General features: G+C 36.6%; 3 protein-coding genes across 4 annotated transcripts in view; 2 read left to right on the top strand and 1 right to left on the bottom strand.

The window, feature by feature from the left end:
- The window catches only part of LOC120325375 (GLIPR1-like protein 1), a 203947-nt gene that overhangs the window by 151501 nt on the left and 32947 nt on the right, over positions 1-19499 (top strand). The gene's annotated exons all lie outside the window — the stretch shown is intronic.
- Positions 384-5719, bottom strand: LOC120344362 (uncharacterized). The gene is made up of 5 exons (XM_039413556.2): positions 5571-5719; positions 4753-4814; positions 4080-4344; positions 2404-2494; positions 384-639 (listed from the first exon to the last, which is right to left on the bottom strand). Exons 2-5 carry the CDS (start codon positions 4796-4798, stop codon positions 565-567), a joined length of 477 nt encoding a protein of 158 aa, XP_039269490.2. The 5' UTR covers positions 4799-4814; positions 5571-5719; the 3' UTR covers positions 384-564.
- On the top strand, positions 8157-19280 carry LOC120341475 (uncharacterized). Its single transcript, XM_039409990.2, has 10 exons — positions 8157-8743; positions 9734-10392; positions 11295-11474; positions 11994-12068; positions 13043-13255; positions 13981-14009; positions 16231-16416; positions 17312-17564; positions 18226-18362; positions 18709-19280. Exons 1-10 carry the CDS (start codon positions 8287-8289, stop codon positions 18983-18985), a joined length of 2466 nt encoding a protein of 821 aa, XP_039265924.2. The 5' UTR covers positions 8157-8286; the 3' UTR covers positions 18986-19280.

Genomic DNA, 19499 nt, shown 5'->3' with positions numbered 1-19499 from the left:
CAGCAGTCTATCCGTTCCATCTCACTTCTAATGTGTATTTTGATTCAAGTTGCACAAACTTATTCATTGTCGGTAGGTTATCGTTTTGTCATTGTGGCAATTAATTTGCTGTTATGTCATGAGTGCGCGTAGCAATCAGTGAGGTTCTAATATCATTTCTAGCGAATCAATCATTCGAATTTACCAATCTAAGTGCGTGATAATAGAACCTCTATGCCTAACATGAAAAAAAAATAAGTACAAATGTCAAAATAAGGACGTTTCTTAGAAATAAGTATCAAGGACGTTATGGCAGCCCCGTCTATAACCAAGATCTGCTCCCTTCATTTTTCAAGAATTAATTGAACAAGGAATTTTGGCGTGTTTGGTAGCATCCACTCCAGTTTCGGTATCAAGAAAATTTTATTACTGCCAACATGAAATGTACGAAACAAATATATTTAGACTATACAAATGATAAATAAAATGGAAGTTCTCATTAGTTCAGCCCAAAAAATCCAGCCATGAAATATTTTGCTCTGCACCACATTTGTTTTTATGATCGTTGTGTAAAAGGCTTGCCCCCTAAACATCCAGATTGTTGGGTCTTTCATTTGGTTTGAAGGCAAGGAGTGGATCGTTGCAGCATGGTTCAGTCATCTGGAAATTTGAATACATAATATATGTTACTTAGTAAAGACCTCCTGAAGTATGCGCACCAAGATGGCGCACAACCTGAACTCAAGTTGTGTACCAGGTCAGGGTTCAGGTTATGCGACATCTTGGTGCACATACTTCAGGATCAGGAGTACCCTTTTTAAAATACAAATCCCATAATAAACTGCTCCGACTAAATTGACACTTTACAAGAATGTTTTAGTTAGGTGATGAGAACATTGTTTTCCAACCAGGATTCGGTGGCAACCTAGTGTTTCGCCGGTAAATTACAGTCAAATCTGATAATATGAACTAACTATAATTAAACACATTAGGATTGCCACTAATATCAAAGTTGCTACACTTTAAAGGTAATTGCCAGGATTACGATTTTTTCTGTATATATTCATAGTTTATACAATCCAGACAAGAAAAGATGATTAAACTACACAGCGCACAGGCATTCCTGGAACCCACTTGAATGTTTCATTGAGGTTACCCTCATCCGAAAACAGCTGGGCTGTAGTGTTGAAGCTGATAGGTTGGCAAGTGACAGGTCAAAACCCTTCTAAGATTACTAGCTTTTTACTTTTCATTGGCTGCTTGTCGCGAGCCTTGTTTGAAGTGTAGACTTTTAAGTCTATAATTACCGTAAACAGTTTAACAGAGAGGGTTTACATGTTCAAGACCTTACTGGCCTAAGACACGGATGTGCGACATGTATAACCGCAGTTTAGGAATACTGTGTTATGTTGAATCAACATGTACATGCATCTGGAACAAATATCTGGTGAATTCTCATACTAATTATTAAGTAAAATTATATAGTTTAAAATTCCACAGACTGAAAATCGTCATTATGCAGCTATTTAGCATTTGCCTAACATTTGCACCTCAAGACATATCTCCAAAACAGTGAAAAATGCAGTATTGATTTTGACAAAGAATGTCATATTGTCCAATTGGTCGATATATACAGAGATCAATATACAATGCTTCGATCCTATGGGATTTCTAATCAATGAACAAATTGAAGGGGATGGAGATTATATTGAATGAATAGCCAACAAATCGCGATAAGTTACAGTAACTTCTGTAACGCCAATAATAATGATCAACCCAACCTATTATCTGGTATCAGTGAAATATACGATTATTTAAGAATATGGAAGCAAGTTTCTGCAAAATTTTTGGCGCTCCGGAAGTGTGAGTACCAATATGGAGGTAACTTATTTTGTTCGCCTTATTTTATACCAAGTTGTGTAAAGGAATTGAAACCTATGGGCAGGGGGTATATTCACTTGGCTCACACAGACAGTCCCCGAAGTCGTAATAGAACTTAAAATAAGGAAAATCGGAATACAACCCCAACCCTAATCTAGTACACACACTACAGGAGTACCAAATTATGATAAATCCCAGTGCAGAATTATTGTTTTCAATATTTACGGTAGTTACACTGTACCATGTAGAGTACAATTTGGAACCAGAATTTTCTATGCGAATGTTAATATTACAAAAAAAACATACTGTGTGACTGCCTGCCTGTACAGTAACAATCTTTAACATAGCCTAATCCTGCATTCAAATATTGTGAATCAGGTAGAACTGAAACTATACTGCTGTACAGTAAATGCATGAACTGATGAACACGATGAAACTATCCAATTCATATTAGATATGACAGACATGCCTTGTAAGAAAAGTTCACCAACTATACATCCTAGCCTACTGTATGTATACTTAACAATATTACTGAAATTTTACCTTAACTTCGAGCAAATTATCATCTTGTTCCACATCAGTGTTCACATCATATTGTCTCAGTGGTACGAGTTGGCGTCGCAGTCTTTTCACTCTGCAGAGAATGGGAAATATATTAATCACATTTAAGAGATATCTTGATAATAGTAATATAATAAAGAGATGGGTAAATATTAATCGTACTAAAAACTTCACTACTTAACCCTTTTTTTCCGCTGTATACAATCGACTTTATGTACCATTTTATAATATGTAATGACCAGTTAACCAAACGTACAAGGAACATCCCCAATATCTCTTTAAAAAGCTTATTTTCGCGTCTTCCTACTAAAACGCGCCCAAATGACGTAGGCAAAACCGTTCGACCCTACGGGTGTGAGAAGAGAGAAATTTCAAAAAATTTTGAGAGAACGTTTCACACTCTTATCGCTTCGATGAACACGTGTTACAAAGAAACGAAATTCCAAGCGCTCTTCTGAAAGAGAGTTACGTCACCTTTGCAGAAAAACCAGACTCAGCTTCGCAAGCGAAGCGAAACGCGAAATATTCAATGATAAGTGAGAGCATGTCCACGATAGTTGTCTGAAATCTTTGTTTATTATGTGCGCGAAATTGTTTCCCGCTCGTTCAAATGACTTATTTTTGAAGTAATGACAAATACTTTCGTGTATCTCTAAGCTTTGTAATACCTACACAAATAAAATTCACTTAGTAGTAAAATAAAAAATTTACAAAAAAACAAAATGTTAACAGATCAAGCACGGATCATATTTGGATGCTCAAAATGATTTAGTTAGTGCGGAATACTTCACAAAACATGAACATAAACGTAAAATAGTCCGAAAATAACTATTATGACCAAGGATGGTAGTACGAATATATATGTCATACGGAACAAAAGAGTTAAGGGTAAACCCAAGCCTGATAAGCTAAAAAAATTCCACCCGACCATCCAACAACAGGGGCGTAGCGAGGAATTTTCGAGGGGGGAGGGGGGTTCTGGAATTCTAATTGCCAAGTTAGACTCTAAAAGCTTGCGAGTACGGAAAACCTGGGTGATTTCCAAGAGTCTTGACGGCCTAAAAGCATTTTATGTTACGAAAAATTGCTTCGTATGATACAGTTACATTTCAAAAGAGGGGGGTTCCAATTCCAACCCCCAAAACCACACCCATGGCTACGTCACTGTCTGACAGCATGCACAAACCCCAAATTAGAAAAAGAACATCAGAATAACAAAATTGACTTTGATATGAGTAAACCTTTTCCGTTACATCAAGGAAATTTTGGTACTCCCATAGTGTGTGTACCAGGTTAGGGTTAGGGCATAATTTTATTCAGATTTTTCTTATTTTAGTTCTATAACGAGTTCGGGGACTGTCTTTGTTAGCCACGTGAATATCCTCCCTTGTCCATAGGTTTCAGTCCCTTTACACAACATGATGTTAAGTAGGCGAACAAAATTAGTTACCTCTATATTCATACACATACTTCTGGAGCGCCCAATTACCTGATATTTGTAAACCTTTTCTGCTATATCTACGCAAATCCAGCTTCAAATTTAGAAAATTTTTACTCTGTGAGTTTGAAATAAGAAATTCTTCTCCCATACAGATACAAATCAACAGTTGGTATTTGTTTCTGGATCAATTTACAAAATAGGTTGAAATAAAAATTACCCAGATCTTCTTTTTGAATATTTGAACGCTAAAACAGCTCCTCCAAACAACAGTATAATAATGACCGGAAGAAAAACATACAGAAGAACTAATGACGATCCTTGTGGCGGCAGATTTGTGGGAAGTGTAGTCTCGATAATACTAACAAATGTACTATTGTTGGGTTGGTCAACATAGGTCGTGGAACCTGATGTATGTGGTACAATGGTGGTCGAATGATATCCATTTTTCTGTGTGTCTTGCGTGCTCAGTAGTGTTGATGGACCTAGTCATGTAAATATAGTAGGAATATTTCAAAAAAGATTCTAGTTTGGAATAAAATCGAAATTTATAAAAAAAATTTGATATAAACATAAATGAATTTGAAGATATAAACAAACTGTACAACTTGACAATGCATGCTGCCTCGATACTACAAATATTTATTTTTCAATGAATAAAATGAAAACTAGGCTTATAACGGCTACAACATTTTTACATTATGATATCAACCATGCTATACCAGTATACATCTAATACAATAATCAGTAATTTGTGGTGATTTCACAGTGACACAGTCAAAGTTGTCTTTCGGACAAGGATAAATGATCAAGGATAAAATGTGTGACAAGAACTTGGGAATTATATAGTCGAGACAAAAAACATTTACAAACGATATTTTGCAATATTTTACCAAGAGTTGAGTTCATGAATGATGCTGAAGTAAACTTTAATGCCATTTTAGTCCATAAAACACTTCGCAAGCATGTTGAAAAAAAGTAAATGAAATAATCTCTACGGAACTAACAGATACCGGTAGGAGTCTTCAGGTCTCGGGGCCTACATATGACATAATACTGTAATAACTGTGGCACTAAATAGGCCGAAAAATGTCATCTCGGCCGTTGATGCATTGTGCTGAGCATTAGAACCAGTTACTTGGCGCTGGTTGACAGGATCGAATCCAGTGAGGGATTCGGGAATATGTATGTAGTCTATGTGTGACAGAATTGCTGGACTTGCCGTCGAAGAGTGGTTCATGTACGGTACCGGTAGCTACCGTATTCAGCTGGCTACCGGCTGCAATATGATCAAGCTGTACCATACTGTCCGCTCTTTTGCTTTCAGGGATAAATATGAAAATCCTATCTCAACCTAATACTGGTAGGTACGGTACCGTACCTAGTCTACTGCAATAACTTCAGTTGTACTTGTTGATACTGCTAATTTAAGTTCAATAAAAGTTGCGGTACCAGTAGCTACCAAGTTAGGATACTAGTAGAGTACTCATACTAGCTTTTAGGCTTATTCAATACCGGTATAGCCCAGTTTTCCTAATCCATTAAAAACTTATTTTAAGCGACCAAGCAATATAGCCTAGAGAATCAGAATTCTTGAAATTGTCTGGTTCAAAACCCAAGACTGCAGCTGAAACACTACAGGACTATTCTGCTATTGCATATTTTGATACAGTGATAATCGTAATGACAAAAGTAATACTACTGTACTCACCAGATCAAGTTTATGCTGTCACAACGGCTGTATAGAAGTTTGATTTTCGATATGAGACTGTGAAAATCGAACCCCGGCTTGAAGACGAAAATGAAACAATACCGGCAACTGTCAATCAAGCCAGAACTTCAAGGCATCCACTAAATGGGGCTGTTGATCGGGACATACCGGTACCAGTACTGACAGAAACTTCGAATCAAATATCCACGCCACGGTAATAAGCTTTTTAGAGATCTAGTGGGTTAACAGTTGTCTCTATATAAATAGTCACCAGGAAACAATTTGAGATGTTCATTCGATTCATGCTAAACTGGGCAAGGATAGGAATCAATCAATCAATTTTATTTGGTCACTCTGATACAAACAAAAAACAAAACAACAACAAACAAAGGGCAAACAAAATACAGAGGACCTGAAGGACGGGCATAACCTAATAATAAAGTCAAATACGTACAAGTACGTGCCCGTCCCCCCAAAACAGTCAAAACACAATAAAACAAAAACACGATGTGACATCGGGCAATATCTTATAAATTCAAATTAAAATGTGAGACGTGTATGTGCTTTTCCTACAAATATATGGATTAAAGAACACTCGCTGCCGAAAAAGATTTACATATTTATCCCGGTGAGAGGAGAGCCGATAAGACGGCTTAATCATATGGCGAAACACTGCCTCTCGTCCGGTTATCAGTCCAGGTCGGGTATGGGATAAGTTAGCCAGTTATTTGTTTTCGGAAGCATGGACTTGATGGTAGAGGAAGCCGTAACCGACCAGCGGTTACGTGAACCACTCTACGGCGGCGAGAAGTCCAGCAATCTCCCCGCAGGTTTTTGAAGCAGAGGCCAGGAATTTTTCCCATCTAGACTGGCGGGCCATGTAAGTGTGACGTTAAAGTTACATCTTATGAACAATATTTACAGTGTTACAAAAGCAACAAGAGAGCTATGCTCAAATATATGGACACGTGGCACCACATAGTGGCAAATTTTGATGACGTCATAGCACACAAAAAAACGAATCCCATGCAGCTCACCGGAATATTTGAAATTGACATTTGCTTTGCAAATGATGTACTATTAGAGTACAGTAAATAAAGTGAGCAGAAAATAAAGCTTTGTAGAAAACGCCGCTATGCATTGTTTTTCTGAAATTTTTGGGAACAACGTAATTATTCTGACATCAACCAGAAATATATATTTCGAATGGGAAGTACTTAAAATGTAGAGAACTTCACAATACAAGTTCTTATGTTTAAAATCAAAGTTAACTATGTTATTGATTGTTCGTTCAAATGAAAGGGCGTTGGTCTGTCAAATACCACATTCTGAACAAGTTTTTTTTTTAATTAAACTTGGTATAACAGTATATCAGACTTGATTGAATCACGCCCCCTCACTTGTTGAGCAACGTGTTTTTGTTTTCCTTGATATCCTTGTATAGCGGTTCCCAATGTGTCATCGACCAGCACATGGCGTTGGTATGCTCATCAGAATCACTTTCCAAAGAACAATTCTTTCTAAACAGAAATTTCCTCGCGCTTGTATTTACTTTGTTACATAAGTACCCTTGAAAACATGTGAATGGTTTCGTCGATCCATCCGCGGTTGTGGGAGATAAAATTTTATGTTGGTTTTCCGCCTGGTCTTGTTCTTACTAAAAACTATAAGTCTATTGTCTGAGTGATTACGCTTTCACAGTATCGGAATTGAGTTAGAAAAAATGGTTTTTCATTTTTAGATGCGCTGTGTTGTGTGTTAAAATGATTTACGGAGACAACGTGATGTATTTCATAGTGGGTGAAAGATTATTTTATTTTAGTTATAGTGACAGGAAAGATACTAGGATAGGATTTACATATTTACCCCGGGAGATAGGAGAGCCGACAAAACGGCTTAGTCATATGACGAACCACGGCCTCTCATCCCGTTACCAGCCCATGTTGGGTATCGGATTAGTCAGCCAGTTATTTGTTTCCAGATGCATAAACTTACTAGATTCAGTAGTAAAAACTCCGACGATGTTTGAATGAAACCTTCGGATGGGATATATTGTATGAAAAGTTAAGGGCTCTTCATTACATCGTGAAATAATCGATTTTTGTATAGATCGAATAAATAGTTGATTAAAAAATATTGAACAACGCTGAAATATTACTTGCGTAAACATACAATGTAGCATCATATGTCAACAACTTTAAAATATTCAATGACGGTGTTTTAAATTACCGAGAGGGTTTTTAAATCTCATTTAATTTAATAATTAATTTTATATTTTGATCTTAGTAAGTGGCGTCAGCAGCATATGTTGGACAATCGCCGATGACCTCAATTTATAAAACATCAGGGTTATTGAAATGTCGAGTGCTTTTCATTGATAGATTAAGTATATTTTTTATTCGTTTATATATATAATTAAAATGATCAGTAATATTACTAGAACTGACTTGTAATTACAACACCGTATTCATTTGAACTTAATGCATATGAGCACAAGAGTAAAATTTGTATAGTTTGCAGAATGCTTCACGATATAAGCCAATAGCGTCAATGCAGCCTGTTGCAAAATATAGCTACGGTATGTGTGGATAATACGATGCATTTTGTTACAGTACGTTTATAAATGCTTGTTTATTTCGTTTCTATCAATAGGATAACCACTTTAATACCAGGACAACTACGGATAATGTGATGTAAACCTGAGTGCTTTTATCTGATGGATAAAAATACGGAAATTAAAAAGGAAAAAGTCAATTCGAAAAACGTTAATAAGAAACAGTTTAGCGGATTGAAAAAGCCTAAATATCAACTGAACGATACTCAGACCAAGCAACGTGGCGTTACTAGAACCAGGCGTATATCGTCGACGAAGAAGAGTGAAACACCTAACGGTATTATTCCGCCGAAATATTACGAGAATTCTCCTGGTAATAGAAAGCAATATCTCTGGAAAGAAAACTCCAATTATCACAACAACGAGAGAACAGCTTCCTATAGAAGCATAAAGAATTTACATTCTTCGAATAACGTAAGCAGCTCTAGCATCCTGGGGCACAACGTCAGCAGCGAGAATAGCTTGCACGCTGTTCAGCAGAAACCGGCACTTCCGGCAGTGGTGAACGAAAGTCCGAAAAAATGTCATGTACAGGCCAAAGGTCAAGATTTAACGGAAGGTAGTTGCCAGTATCTCAGGGTGTCACCGAACTTCATTCATTTTGTCACAGTTTGCCGATCGCAAATGTCATCACATCATCTAACAATCTTCTTCATTTGTAATTATTAAATTGTAGCTGCATTGTATTATATCTGTTTAAATAGTTTCATTTAAAAAATTAGTTTATAAGTGTCACATCGAGGTTATAAATTGGCTAATGTTTTGGTAACCTTTAAATAGGACAACCTAGTTCTATAAATCTGAATTTTGATTGCAGTATAACAGAGGGTTTTTGCACAAAATATGACAAGTCATATTCATTAGTTCAGAACAATAGTTCCCAAATTGTGCTTCTGATATTTTGAGTATGTCGCGAACTATCGAAACATTTCCCAAAAAATACTTCTTGTCTGCCCCCGTTTAGAACTTCATATAAAATGACTAATTATGTAAAAGTTCACGTCGAGGGTGAAGCAAGACAGTCACATTTCGTTTATTTGGACTAAAACAAGCAAGCGTATCGCGTCGATATGTGTGAATATTATAATATATATATTAATATTACTTTCATTTGTCGTACTTTAATGTTACTAACATTATGTTTTCTATCAATAAGTCGTGATTTGTATTACAGAAAGTAAATTTGTCGTGAGATTAGAAAGTTTGGTAACATCTAGTAGAGCTCATATTTCGGGAAATTTCGAGAAACATTTCCGTTATTGTCAATTTTTTTTCGAATTGTGTCCGCTCTACTAATTTACTAACAACACGTTCCTATTTAAGCAGTTTTGATTTAATTTGTCGTTTCATTTAGTTACAAGAAGAGAATTTCTAACCTTAAATAAAAAAACTAATTTTTGTCATTTTCTGTGTCACATATATATTTTACAGACGACCACCAATCGCTATTTTAATAATAATATTACTTGTGTAAATTCGATTAAGTTTGTGCAGACCCATTTTTTACTCAGGTTTATGAGTATAAAAATATTTTCATTCTATATTACAGATGTAGTACTAAAACCTTCGGATCGGGCAAACTCACTATTAGAACAACTACTTGATTCAAAGTCAAATCGTATGTTACAAAGCATAAATCCAACGGTGGAGACTATTCCGACTCGTAATTCCTATTCACCATCAGCCCCGAAGGCCGAAAATGGGACGGGAATGACTCCAAATGGAGTTATAAAACATTCCAACGAAAATCCAGCGCCCCAAACAAAAATTTGTGAGCAAAAATCACCTGTACCCTCGTTGGATTTAAAGCAAAATGGGAATGTGCGGCGACGATCAAGTAAAGACACACTAAATGGTGAAGTAGCAAAGTGTGACAACAAAATTACGCCAAGGGAGAATGGACTACCACCTGGTATTAAAAGAACATCTCGTACAGTTTTCCCAGGAAAAATGGAAATATTGCCGGAGTCAGACAGTGATAGTGGAAAGGACTCGCATCGCTTCGAACGAAAGAGACATAGTCACCGAAAATCGATGTCGAAGTCTTCAAAATCCAAGAATTCAACCGACGCTGACGAGGGTGCGAAAGGGTTGGATAGACAATCAAGTTTACATGCTGCCGCAAACGGACTTGATGATGTTACTTTCGCTATAGAAGAAAGAATCAGTGGAGAGTACGAAAGCTCAAAAGACGAAGCCCCGAATAAGGTGACTGCAGTTTGTCGGTCCGTCGGGCGTTCCCGAAGTATGGGCACCAAGATGGCGGCCAACCTGAACCAACTTGATACCACTACTATTGTATACTACTACAATTCAGGTTGTGCGCCATTTTAGTGCACATACTTCTGAAGGTCCGTTTTTCCGCTTTACTGAACTTAGCAAATGTGTAGTTTTGTTTATGCTAATTGTAAAAGTCTATCTTCTCTCCATAACTTTTTTATTTCCAATTTTTATATTGACACAGACTTGAACCATATCTCTACATCTTGTGCAACAACACAGACAATAATACATTGATAGTGTGAAACACTCTCGCGAAAACGTAGCACGTAGCAACAAATTGCTCTCGTTTATAGAACCTTGCAAATGCACTTGGGGTATTACAATTACGCGATAGTTACATTATTATTATGACATTGTCAGTATAAATACGTCAAATACTGCTAGTCAGTTAGACTTAAGAGGTTCGGTCACACTTGTCCTATAACACATTGCCTCTTTGTGTGTCAGTGGCTCGCCATCCCCGTGATCGGCCACGCTAACAGAATTACATTGACAATATCCCAAAAATCTATAAGACAAAAACACACACGTCTATCTGGGTTCCATTACATTTGAACCCACGTACATTTGAACCCGTAATTTGAACCCACGACAATTGCATCTGCATACTATTGCACCTATGGAATTTTTGTTTTTGTTTTACGGATATTTGAACCCATACTGACCCTAACCCATGGGTTTCAGCACCCTCATATAGATTGAACCCGCGGATATACGGGTGCAAATGTATAGGTTCAATGTACGTGGGTTCAAATGTACGATCACCGTCTATCTGAAATGCAGCATGTTTTACTTCGTCTCATCTTATTTTTAATTAATTCTAACAGGAAACACCAAGGTACATGACGACTATCTGCCGAAATCATGACGGTCGGAATTCTGGTGAAAAGTTGGATGCTGTTTTGTTTTGTCGGATTTGTGTTCAAGCTGTCTGTTACAAATGTGCCTTCGAACGACATAAGGAACATGATGTTATACCTCTAGCGTCAGCTGTTAATTTAATACGAGTAAGAAAGAAAATAGTAGAAACTAAAATATAGATTTGCGAGTAGTTTTCAAGCCGACCGAGATACAATTTTAAAGTTTGTTGCCGAGCAAATAAGTATATAATTATTTTAATTTGTTAATTTTATTACATTGTTTATAAATGAGCATATATTGGTGAGCTCAGTGCGTGAGTTGTCTAGCATCGGTGTTGAATTTTATTTAAATATCTTTAAGTATAGTTAAGCTCATGTATTCTGAACGGGGTTAAATTTTAACACTCAATACGACGCCATTTGAGTTTCAGCAATTAATTATACCACTTTTTTTTATAATCAGTAAGCGAGTCCAAAATCCTTTTATAATCAATCAATTGTCATTTTGTTGTTGTTTTCAGAATTAGACAAAAAATGGTGGCATTTTTTCCTGGCACAAAAATATTTCAACTGAGTTAGGCTTTAAAAATAAGCTACTTTTATTTATAATTCATATTTGGGTTCAAATGATTTTGAATATTCAGCTTATGATGTCCTTACTTTCAGGTAAAAATGGCGGAACAGAAGCGAGCAATTGAAGGAAGCATTTCCCAAATGAGAGGGCGAAGGAAAAAGATGGAGGTAAATCACAAATAACGTTCCATGTCCGCTGGTACTCCCATAGTATGTGTACCAGGTTAGGGTCAATTTAATTCGGATGTTCTTTATTTTAGTTCTATTACGAGGTCGGGGACTGCCTGTGTTAGCCGAGTGAATATACCCCCTGCCCATAGGTTTCAGTCTCTTTACACAACTTGATGTAAAGTAGGCGAACAAAATTAGTTACCTCCATATTGGTACACATACTTCTGAAGCGCCATTTCTATTTTAACTTCAAACATTTTTTGTTATGATAGTGGTCATTATTTAAAATAAATACACACGATAGCAATTCATTGATTTTCCGCCTCTAACAACTTGTCAATTGGTCAGTAGTTGAGCATCAAGTGGGGTTAAGTAATTGAAGCCACACGCTCTCATCGCGCTAACGGGTACAATGTAAACACAATGTGTTTTTATTCATGACATCGGAAAATATCAAAAGTATTGTAATCGCAGTTATTTTACGGGATTATAGACTTGTAACCCATTGCTCTTAGGGTTTTGTAGGGGAATTTTCCTGTTTTTCTTCCTCGCTACCATTTGACTAAAAATTTCCCCTAGCGCTCATTATTAGCTTATTATTATTGCTATGATATTGATGATTTAAGTACAATTGTCTTAAACAAGGCTACGAACATGCAGCTTAATTTGTACTTTCTCGGTTTACCCTGTATTCACTCGTTTTGTGATATTATCCCATGGCCCAACGTTTTCGTGCTGCTCTCTCAATTTTGACGGTCACTTCAGGTTTAAAAATATGCTATAAGTTATTATAAACGGAAATTTATAGGAAGGGAGCTTTTTTCACGAAGTTCAAACATATTTGGAAAAAATGAATACTTTCAATGTAACCAAAGTCGTTAAAATATTCACATTATCAGATAGTTTTAGCAACTATCAATTACCATAGTTTTTCTCAATTTCTAACCACTTATATCGCATTCCCACTTTAGTCAAACTCGGAAGAAGTAAGAAAGAAAATCAAAAGTCAGTTTGAAAAAGTTATCGACAGACTTCACGAGAAGGAAGACGAAATCATGTCCGCTCTTGATAAAGCAAGACAAGATAGACTCGGATCATTGTATCGTCTTCAATCTCGCCAGGAAACATGTTGGGGACAAATTGATGCAGTTTTGAAGACAACGGATGATGTGAAAATGTTTGAAGTAAGACATTCATTGGTAAATTTCTCAGATTCTAACGTTTTTATACATCTTTCAGTCCAAACAAAGCTTTGTACAGGCAGCCAACGCTAAACTCGACTTACAATGCCAACATATTGCTAAGTCCAACATTTTGACTACCGGACTACTCACTGAAATTTTATACAAAAAGAAATTGACTGCTCTTTCAGAAACACGGTAGCATACCTAAATTTTAATCCGTCCCCTTTTTCAATCACTCATTAGAGTTCATCAGAATTTACCCTATTCATATGCTTTTCACTCTGAACAATGCCGTGTACAAGTAGTCACTGTTTGATGTATAGCTAATAGAGTCTTTATTTTCATAATTAATTGAAATATTGCATTTTCGGAGTTGTATCATGTCGTATAATAACATATTATCTACAAATGAATTTTAGGATTAGGATAGAATTTTCATATTTTCCCAGGAAGAGAAAAGCCTATAAGATTAACTTAACCTAATCAACGGCGAGTGGATTGCTAGATTCCTCGTCGTCGGTAGGTGGTTCATGCATCCGCTAGTCGCTTATGGCTTCCTCCACCACTAAAGCCAATATGGATACAATTACTGATTTTGCCTTATTATTAAGCTATCTTATTGGCTTTCTCTTCTTGACTGTTCACACCTGTGTTACCAGATTTAAAAATGAAAGTGAACGCATTTTATAGAATACAGAAACTCTTATTTTAATTTTTGTTCACAGGAATTTTCGTCGCTCAGTCCGGATACCATGTAAGTGTGTTTTGTTTTCATAGGTGAATGAAATAAGAAAATTCACGTTCAGTATTTGTTACTGAATTTAGTTGCCATGACGAAGCGTACTTTTTTATTTGACAGTTAAACGTTGCTCTGCGGAGTCAAATAAATGTTATACACCATTTTAACTATGCTTATAAGCATATCTTCATGTCAAACATTCAGGGAAAAAACGAGTAATAAGAGACTTTCAGCTGTTTCAGTTGTGATTGTTTTTAAACAAAAGTCATTTTGAGTTGGACGCGATGGCATAGAAGTGTATTATGTAGGCATTGTAGGGTAAAAATTTCTGGTTTAAATTCTGTTCCCAGCCGTTATTAAATTAATAAATTTGGAAGGCAATGTCGACCAGAAAGTTTCCCGTCTTTCCAAACGGTAAAGTGGCTTTTTATCCAGCGCGGCGCGGAGAGTAAAGTAAAGGGTATATAAAACCTTGTATTAAAATATAATTTCTTTGCGCTTGCGATTGGGTGTCTGTGGGACCGAATATATTTATCCCTTTTCTATTCTTTTGCGGCGCTGGTTCAGTATGCATATAATGTAAGCGTGCTGTAGCAAAAGTGAAGAATACTATCCCAAGTAAGTCAAGTGTCTTTCTGCAAGATTACGTGTTTAGCAAGACTCTTGAATCACTTATAATTATCTTGATAGCAATACTTCGAATCCTGTGCAAAGGCTGTGTAAAATGCGGCTATACCAGTAGCACGTAATAGATTTGGAATCTTTTGTTAATCAAGCATAAGTTTAATTAAAGGTTGATGGTTGACTGCACATCCCCACGGAAAGAGTTTTAAATCCCAGTCAGTGTGAAAACAATGGGTTTATATTAACCATGGAGTGTCATTTCTTAAACAGAAAGTAGGGAATGTTTACGACTTGTATTGAACGAATAGCTCAGCCATGGTTGGTCAGCTATAAACTAGATTTGATATCCACGATTAGGCAGGTTTTATTTTCGCCCAAGTCGTAATTTCAGTCGCATAAGGGATGGTTACTATAGAAGGATCATCGTGCGTTAGATGGGGCTTTAGTTACGAAATTCCACTTGATTTCTTCTCAAGAAGTCTCAAAAGCCCTTTATCGTTCTTGCGGAAACTTCATGCCTTTCTGGCCAAAAAAGAAATTGAAGTCAAAACAGTCGGTGGGATACGAAAACAATAGATCTTGAAACCGATGTATTGTGGAAAACAAAATAAACGCGACACGTAAGAGTGACTTATCACCTCACAATACCTTTCTAGTTATCAGAGTGCGTGACATTGACTTATGGATATACTAATTAAAAATGTACATTTTTTGAAGAAAAATTTCGCGATGCCATATTTCGCTTCTGTGAATATAACGTGAACAATTTTCCATGCATTTTTTCTACTAGTCAGTGTCTTCCATGCGACTTAACGTAAAAATATTACTTATAAAAAGAGTCACGAACGACTGTGGCTCCGTGAGCCACCTATCGATTTATTTAAGGCGATAGAGATAAAAGTGAAAACTGACTGACGCAAAAGTTTAAACAATTCAGTTCGGAAATTTCATGAAAACAAGTAAAAATTTCGCCAAGCGAAAATTTAAGTAAATACTTTTAGTATAAAATGGGTTATAAAATTTAACAGCTAGCGGAAATTACTATTTATGACACATAATTTTATTTTATTTTTTGTATTTCAAAAGGGGAGAGGGGTGGTTTCTGTCCCGCAAACCTCGGATTACGCCCCTGCCGAGGGTTTAATAAATTTTCCAGCCAATACGTTGTACAGAGACTTGAAAAGAGTTTAAAAAACGTATTATACACCCAATGTAATATTTACCTGAAAAAGAGGCCCAATAAAACAATAGTACTCACAAAATCGTTGTTTTTGATTTTTTACGTTTTACGGAGTATATCATACATTCAAATTTCTATGACTATTTTTGCTTCTCTCGTAGTGTGTGTACCAGGTTAAGGTTAGGGCATAATTTTATTTCGATTTTGCTTATTTTAGTTCTATTACGAGTTCGGGGACTGTCTGTGTTAGCCAAGTGAATATACTCCCTGCCCATAGGTTTCAGTCCCTTTACACAACTTGATGTAAAGTCGGCGAACAAAATTAGTTACCTCCATATTGGTGCACACACTTCTGGAGCGCCCTTGTTTCAGCTTGTTGGTTAGGTTTTCTATTCTCACCTCAAATAATATAATAATTTTTTATTTCATCAGAAATCTCGGTCCTGGGTCACCGGCATCTCACACCTCATGTTTATCACCAGTAATAGTAAGTCCCAGAGTCAGTGTTGACTTGCATAAATTACAAGAAGAAATTGACAAAATCCGTTTGCTCAACGATGAAGATTCGTCCAGTAGTGGAGTTACTCCTGGTGTGAATGCAGCTAATGACTCATCAAGGTGGGTGAATTGATTTCAGTGAAATTATGAATTTATTCAAGTTTTACTGTGAAATTGAACCAAAGAACTATCATACTTTATTGAGAGACGAAATAACCCGCTATGTTCTTAAATAAGGAGAAATAACATTGCTTATAACGCTTATCCTGAAGGAGGAAACGCTAAACAAAGACCGCTAATATTTTAACTTCCTAATTTTGACAATGATTTATTCAAATTATGATACGATTATAAAATGTAATCAATCTTCAAGCTGAATTTGCAGCAGTTCAGCAAAACTCAACCGCAACTGATTAATTTCAAACTTCCAACTGCCTCACTTAAATCTGAGTCACCAGAAGGCTATCACTTTTATTATTTCGAGTTTACATTCGCTTTATTAATTTTTTATGAGTCTTACGAAGACTCGGTATATCAAACCCACTTTTTCTCGTTGTTCCACGGGCACACCTTCATATGACATTCGGTAAAATTCGTCATTTAGCCCAAATTCCCTAGCATTGCGGGGGCCATATCATATATTTATGCATTTCTGTCTTGTTTATTGGATACGTCGGTGGACATAATGATCGTTTTGCATTTTATGCTGGCACTCTTCCTCTTTTTATTCTTTTTCTTTGGCACATTTTTTAAAAGTCGCTTTTCGCTTTGATTACTGGACCAATAGCTTTAAAATTTTCAGTGCTTGAAGATTAAATTTTTCGCTAGAAGGCTATTACTTTTATTTTGTCTCAAATAATCCGGTGAGCTGCAGGGGAATGTTTTTTTATGTGTACTGACGTCATTCGGATTTTCCACTGGGTGGCGCTACGTGTCTATTAATTTGAGCGTAGCCCTCTCGTTTAAACATATCATCGTTCTATCCTTACATTTCCAACTAAATAAATTCTTACAGAAAAAAGAAAAAACTGTGCTTCAAACTCGACGTCACAACTGCTGGAATCGCTCTTCGAATTTCTCCGAATTGTACTATAGTGGAATACGTTGGGTCGGCTAGAAGCTCTGTTGCTCAGAACCAACCAATTCATATTCACCCTCCTACTCACGGTTCAACGATGAACAACTCTCATCCATATCCCGGTGTTGCTGCGATGCGTCTTCGTCGCACACAGTTTGCAACCGTCCTATCCGACACTTCTATAACTCAGGTAAAATAGATAAAAGTTTAAGGACAACAAGCCCAGCGTTCGGAGATTTTATACAACCCGTTTGAATACGATTTGCCAGGCATAATATCACCAAGAAACAATTTGGAAAACTGAATAAAAGTACTAAATTCTTGTTTGATCGATTGAGTGCCAATGATTCTTCAGTGTTATTAATGTGGGTGCCTATCCTAATTCATTGCTTTTTAAACATGCTAAAGCAAGGAACCGAACTTCCAACTAAAAGTAAAAATAAGAGCACTGACGCGCTACATGCTATTACATTTGATTTTTTGTGCGATAGGGATTTCAACTGATAGCATTGGCACATTACTTCAAAGATATATTATAAGTTGACGATTAAAATAGCTCATAGTAAGACATCCCATATCCGTTGACCCCATGTTCGATGCGTTTATTATAAGACTTCGACCTCTCACTACACCTGCAGGAGAACTATATTTCTCGTTGTCTTCCTCGGTCCTTGGGCTGGAGGTCGGCCGCTTTTTAGTTGTGTCTGGTGCTTCTGCTATTCGAAGTGTCGACTTGTTGTTTTCAATAAATAACCAATCCGGAATCTTGGGTCTTCTGATCTGACAACCACATTGGCAAAAACTAAACTGAGACACAAAACAATAAGAAAGCTTTTTTTTGTTTATTACAGGGAAAACAATATTGGGAAGTGTCCGTGAATCGCAGTATGGAGTACAGACTGGGAGTTGGTTATAAACATATGCAAGGCACCAAGACATTGGCCGACGAGCACAACAGCTGGGCATTGTGCCTCACATACCCCGACAGGTTAGTTGTTCCAACCCAGGCTGACCTTTGCTATTGCGAGGTTCTGTGCTAAATGGGTTGCAGAGGCCAAATTCTGGTAGAAATAAGGATACGTAGTGTGTGTACCAGGTTAGGGTCAGTTAGGCTATAATTTTATTTCGATCTTTCTTATTTTTGTGGTATTACGAGTTTGGGGACTGTCTGCGTTAGTCAAGTGAATATACCCCCTGCCCATAGGTTTCAGTCCCTTCACACAACTTGATGTAAAGTAAGCGAACAAAATTAGTTACTTCCATATTGGTACACACACTTCTGAAGCGTCCGTTTTTCTATAGTCACTTCAATAATTTCACATTTTTATCTTAAGGTTTTCAGCAATGCATAAAGGACGAAAGGAATACATCTTTGTTGCAAGTCACATCGCTAACAGCTCAAAAATCATGAGAATTGGACTCTTTCTAGACTATGAAAAGGGAATTTTATCGTTTTACAATTCCAGTAATCCAGCCGAAAAAAGACATTTATATACTTTTCGAACGTTTTTTAATCGACCTGTCTGGCCCTTGATTTCATTAAGACAAGGGAAACTACAAATTATAACAGGACTACCAATACCGAAAAATCTTGTATGGAAAACAAGATGAGACTTTGTGCTTCATGTTGAATGAAAATAATCTTTATTCGTAAACACAGGGTCTCTTTCGACGATGAATAATATGCGTGACGAAATTCGTGTCAAATTAGGGCGCTCCAGAAGTATGTGTACCAATATGGAGGTAACTAATTTTGTTCGCCAACCAAGTTGTGTAAAGGGACGAAAACCTATGAGCAAGGGGTATATTCACTTGGCCAACACAAGCAGTCCCCGAACTCGTAATAGAACTAAAATAAGGAAAACCGAATTAAAATATAGTCTAACCCTAACCTGGTACACATACTATGTTCAGGTGTCCGCCATCTTGTTGCACATACTACAGGAGCGCATTTTATTCGTATACAAAGGGTTGCCTTCGCCGATGAATTTAAAATCGTAACATAAAAAAATGTGTCCAATTGGAAGTTTTTTGCGATCAAATAAAAATATTGACTGCCAAACAAACATTAACTGTTTCTTGCATACAATAGGGCGATTGTGCATCCTTCTAAATCTAATATATC

Source organism: Styela clava, chromosome 1, assembly GCF_964204865.1.
Source record: "Styela clava chromosome 1, kaStyClav1.hap1.2, whole genome shotgun sequence".
Lineage (NCBI taxonomy): Eukaryota > Metazoa > Chordata > Ascidiacea > Stolidobranchia > Styelidae > Styela > Styela clava.
The sequence above is the reverse complement of the archived record's forward strand: the minus strand, read 5'-3'. Positions and strand labels throughout refer to the sequence as shown.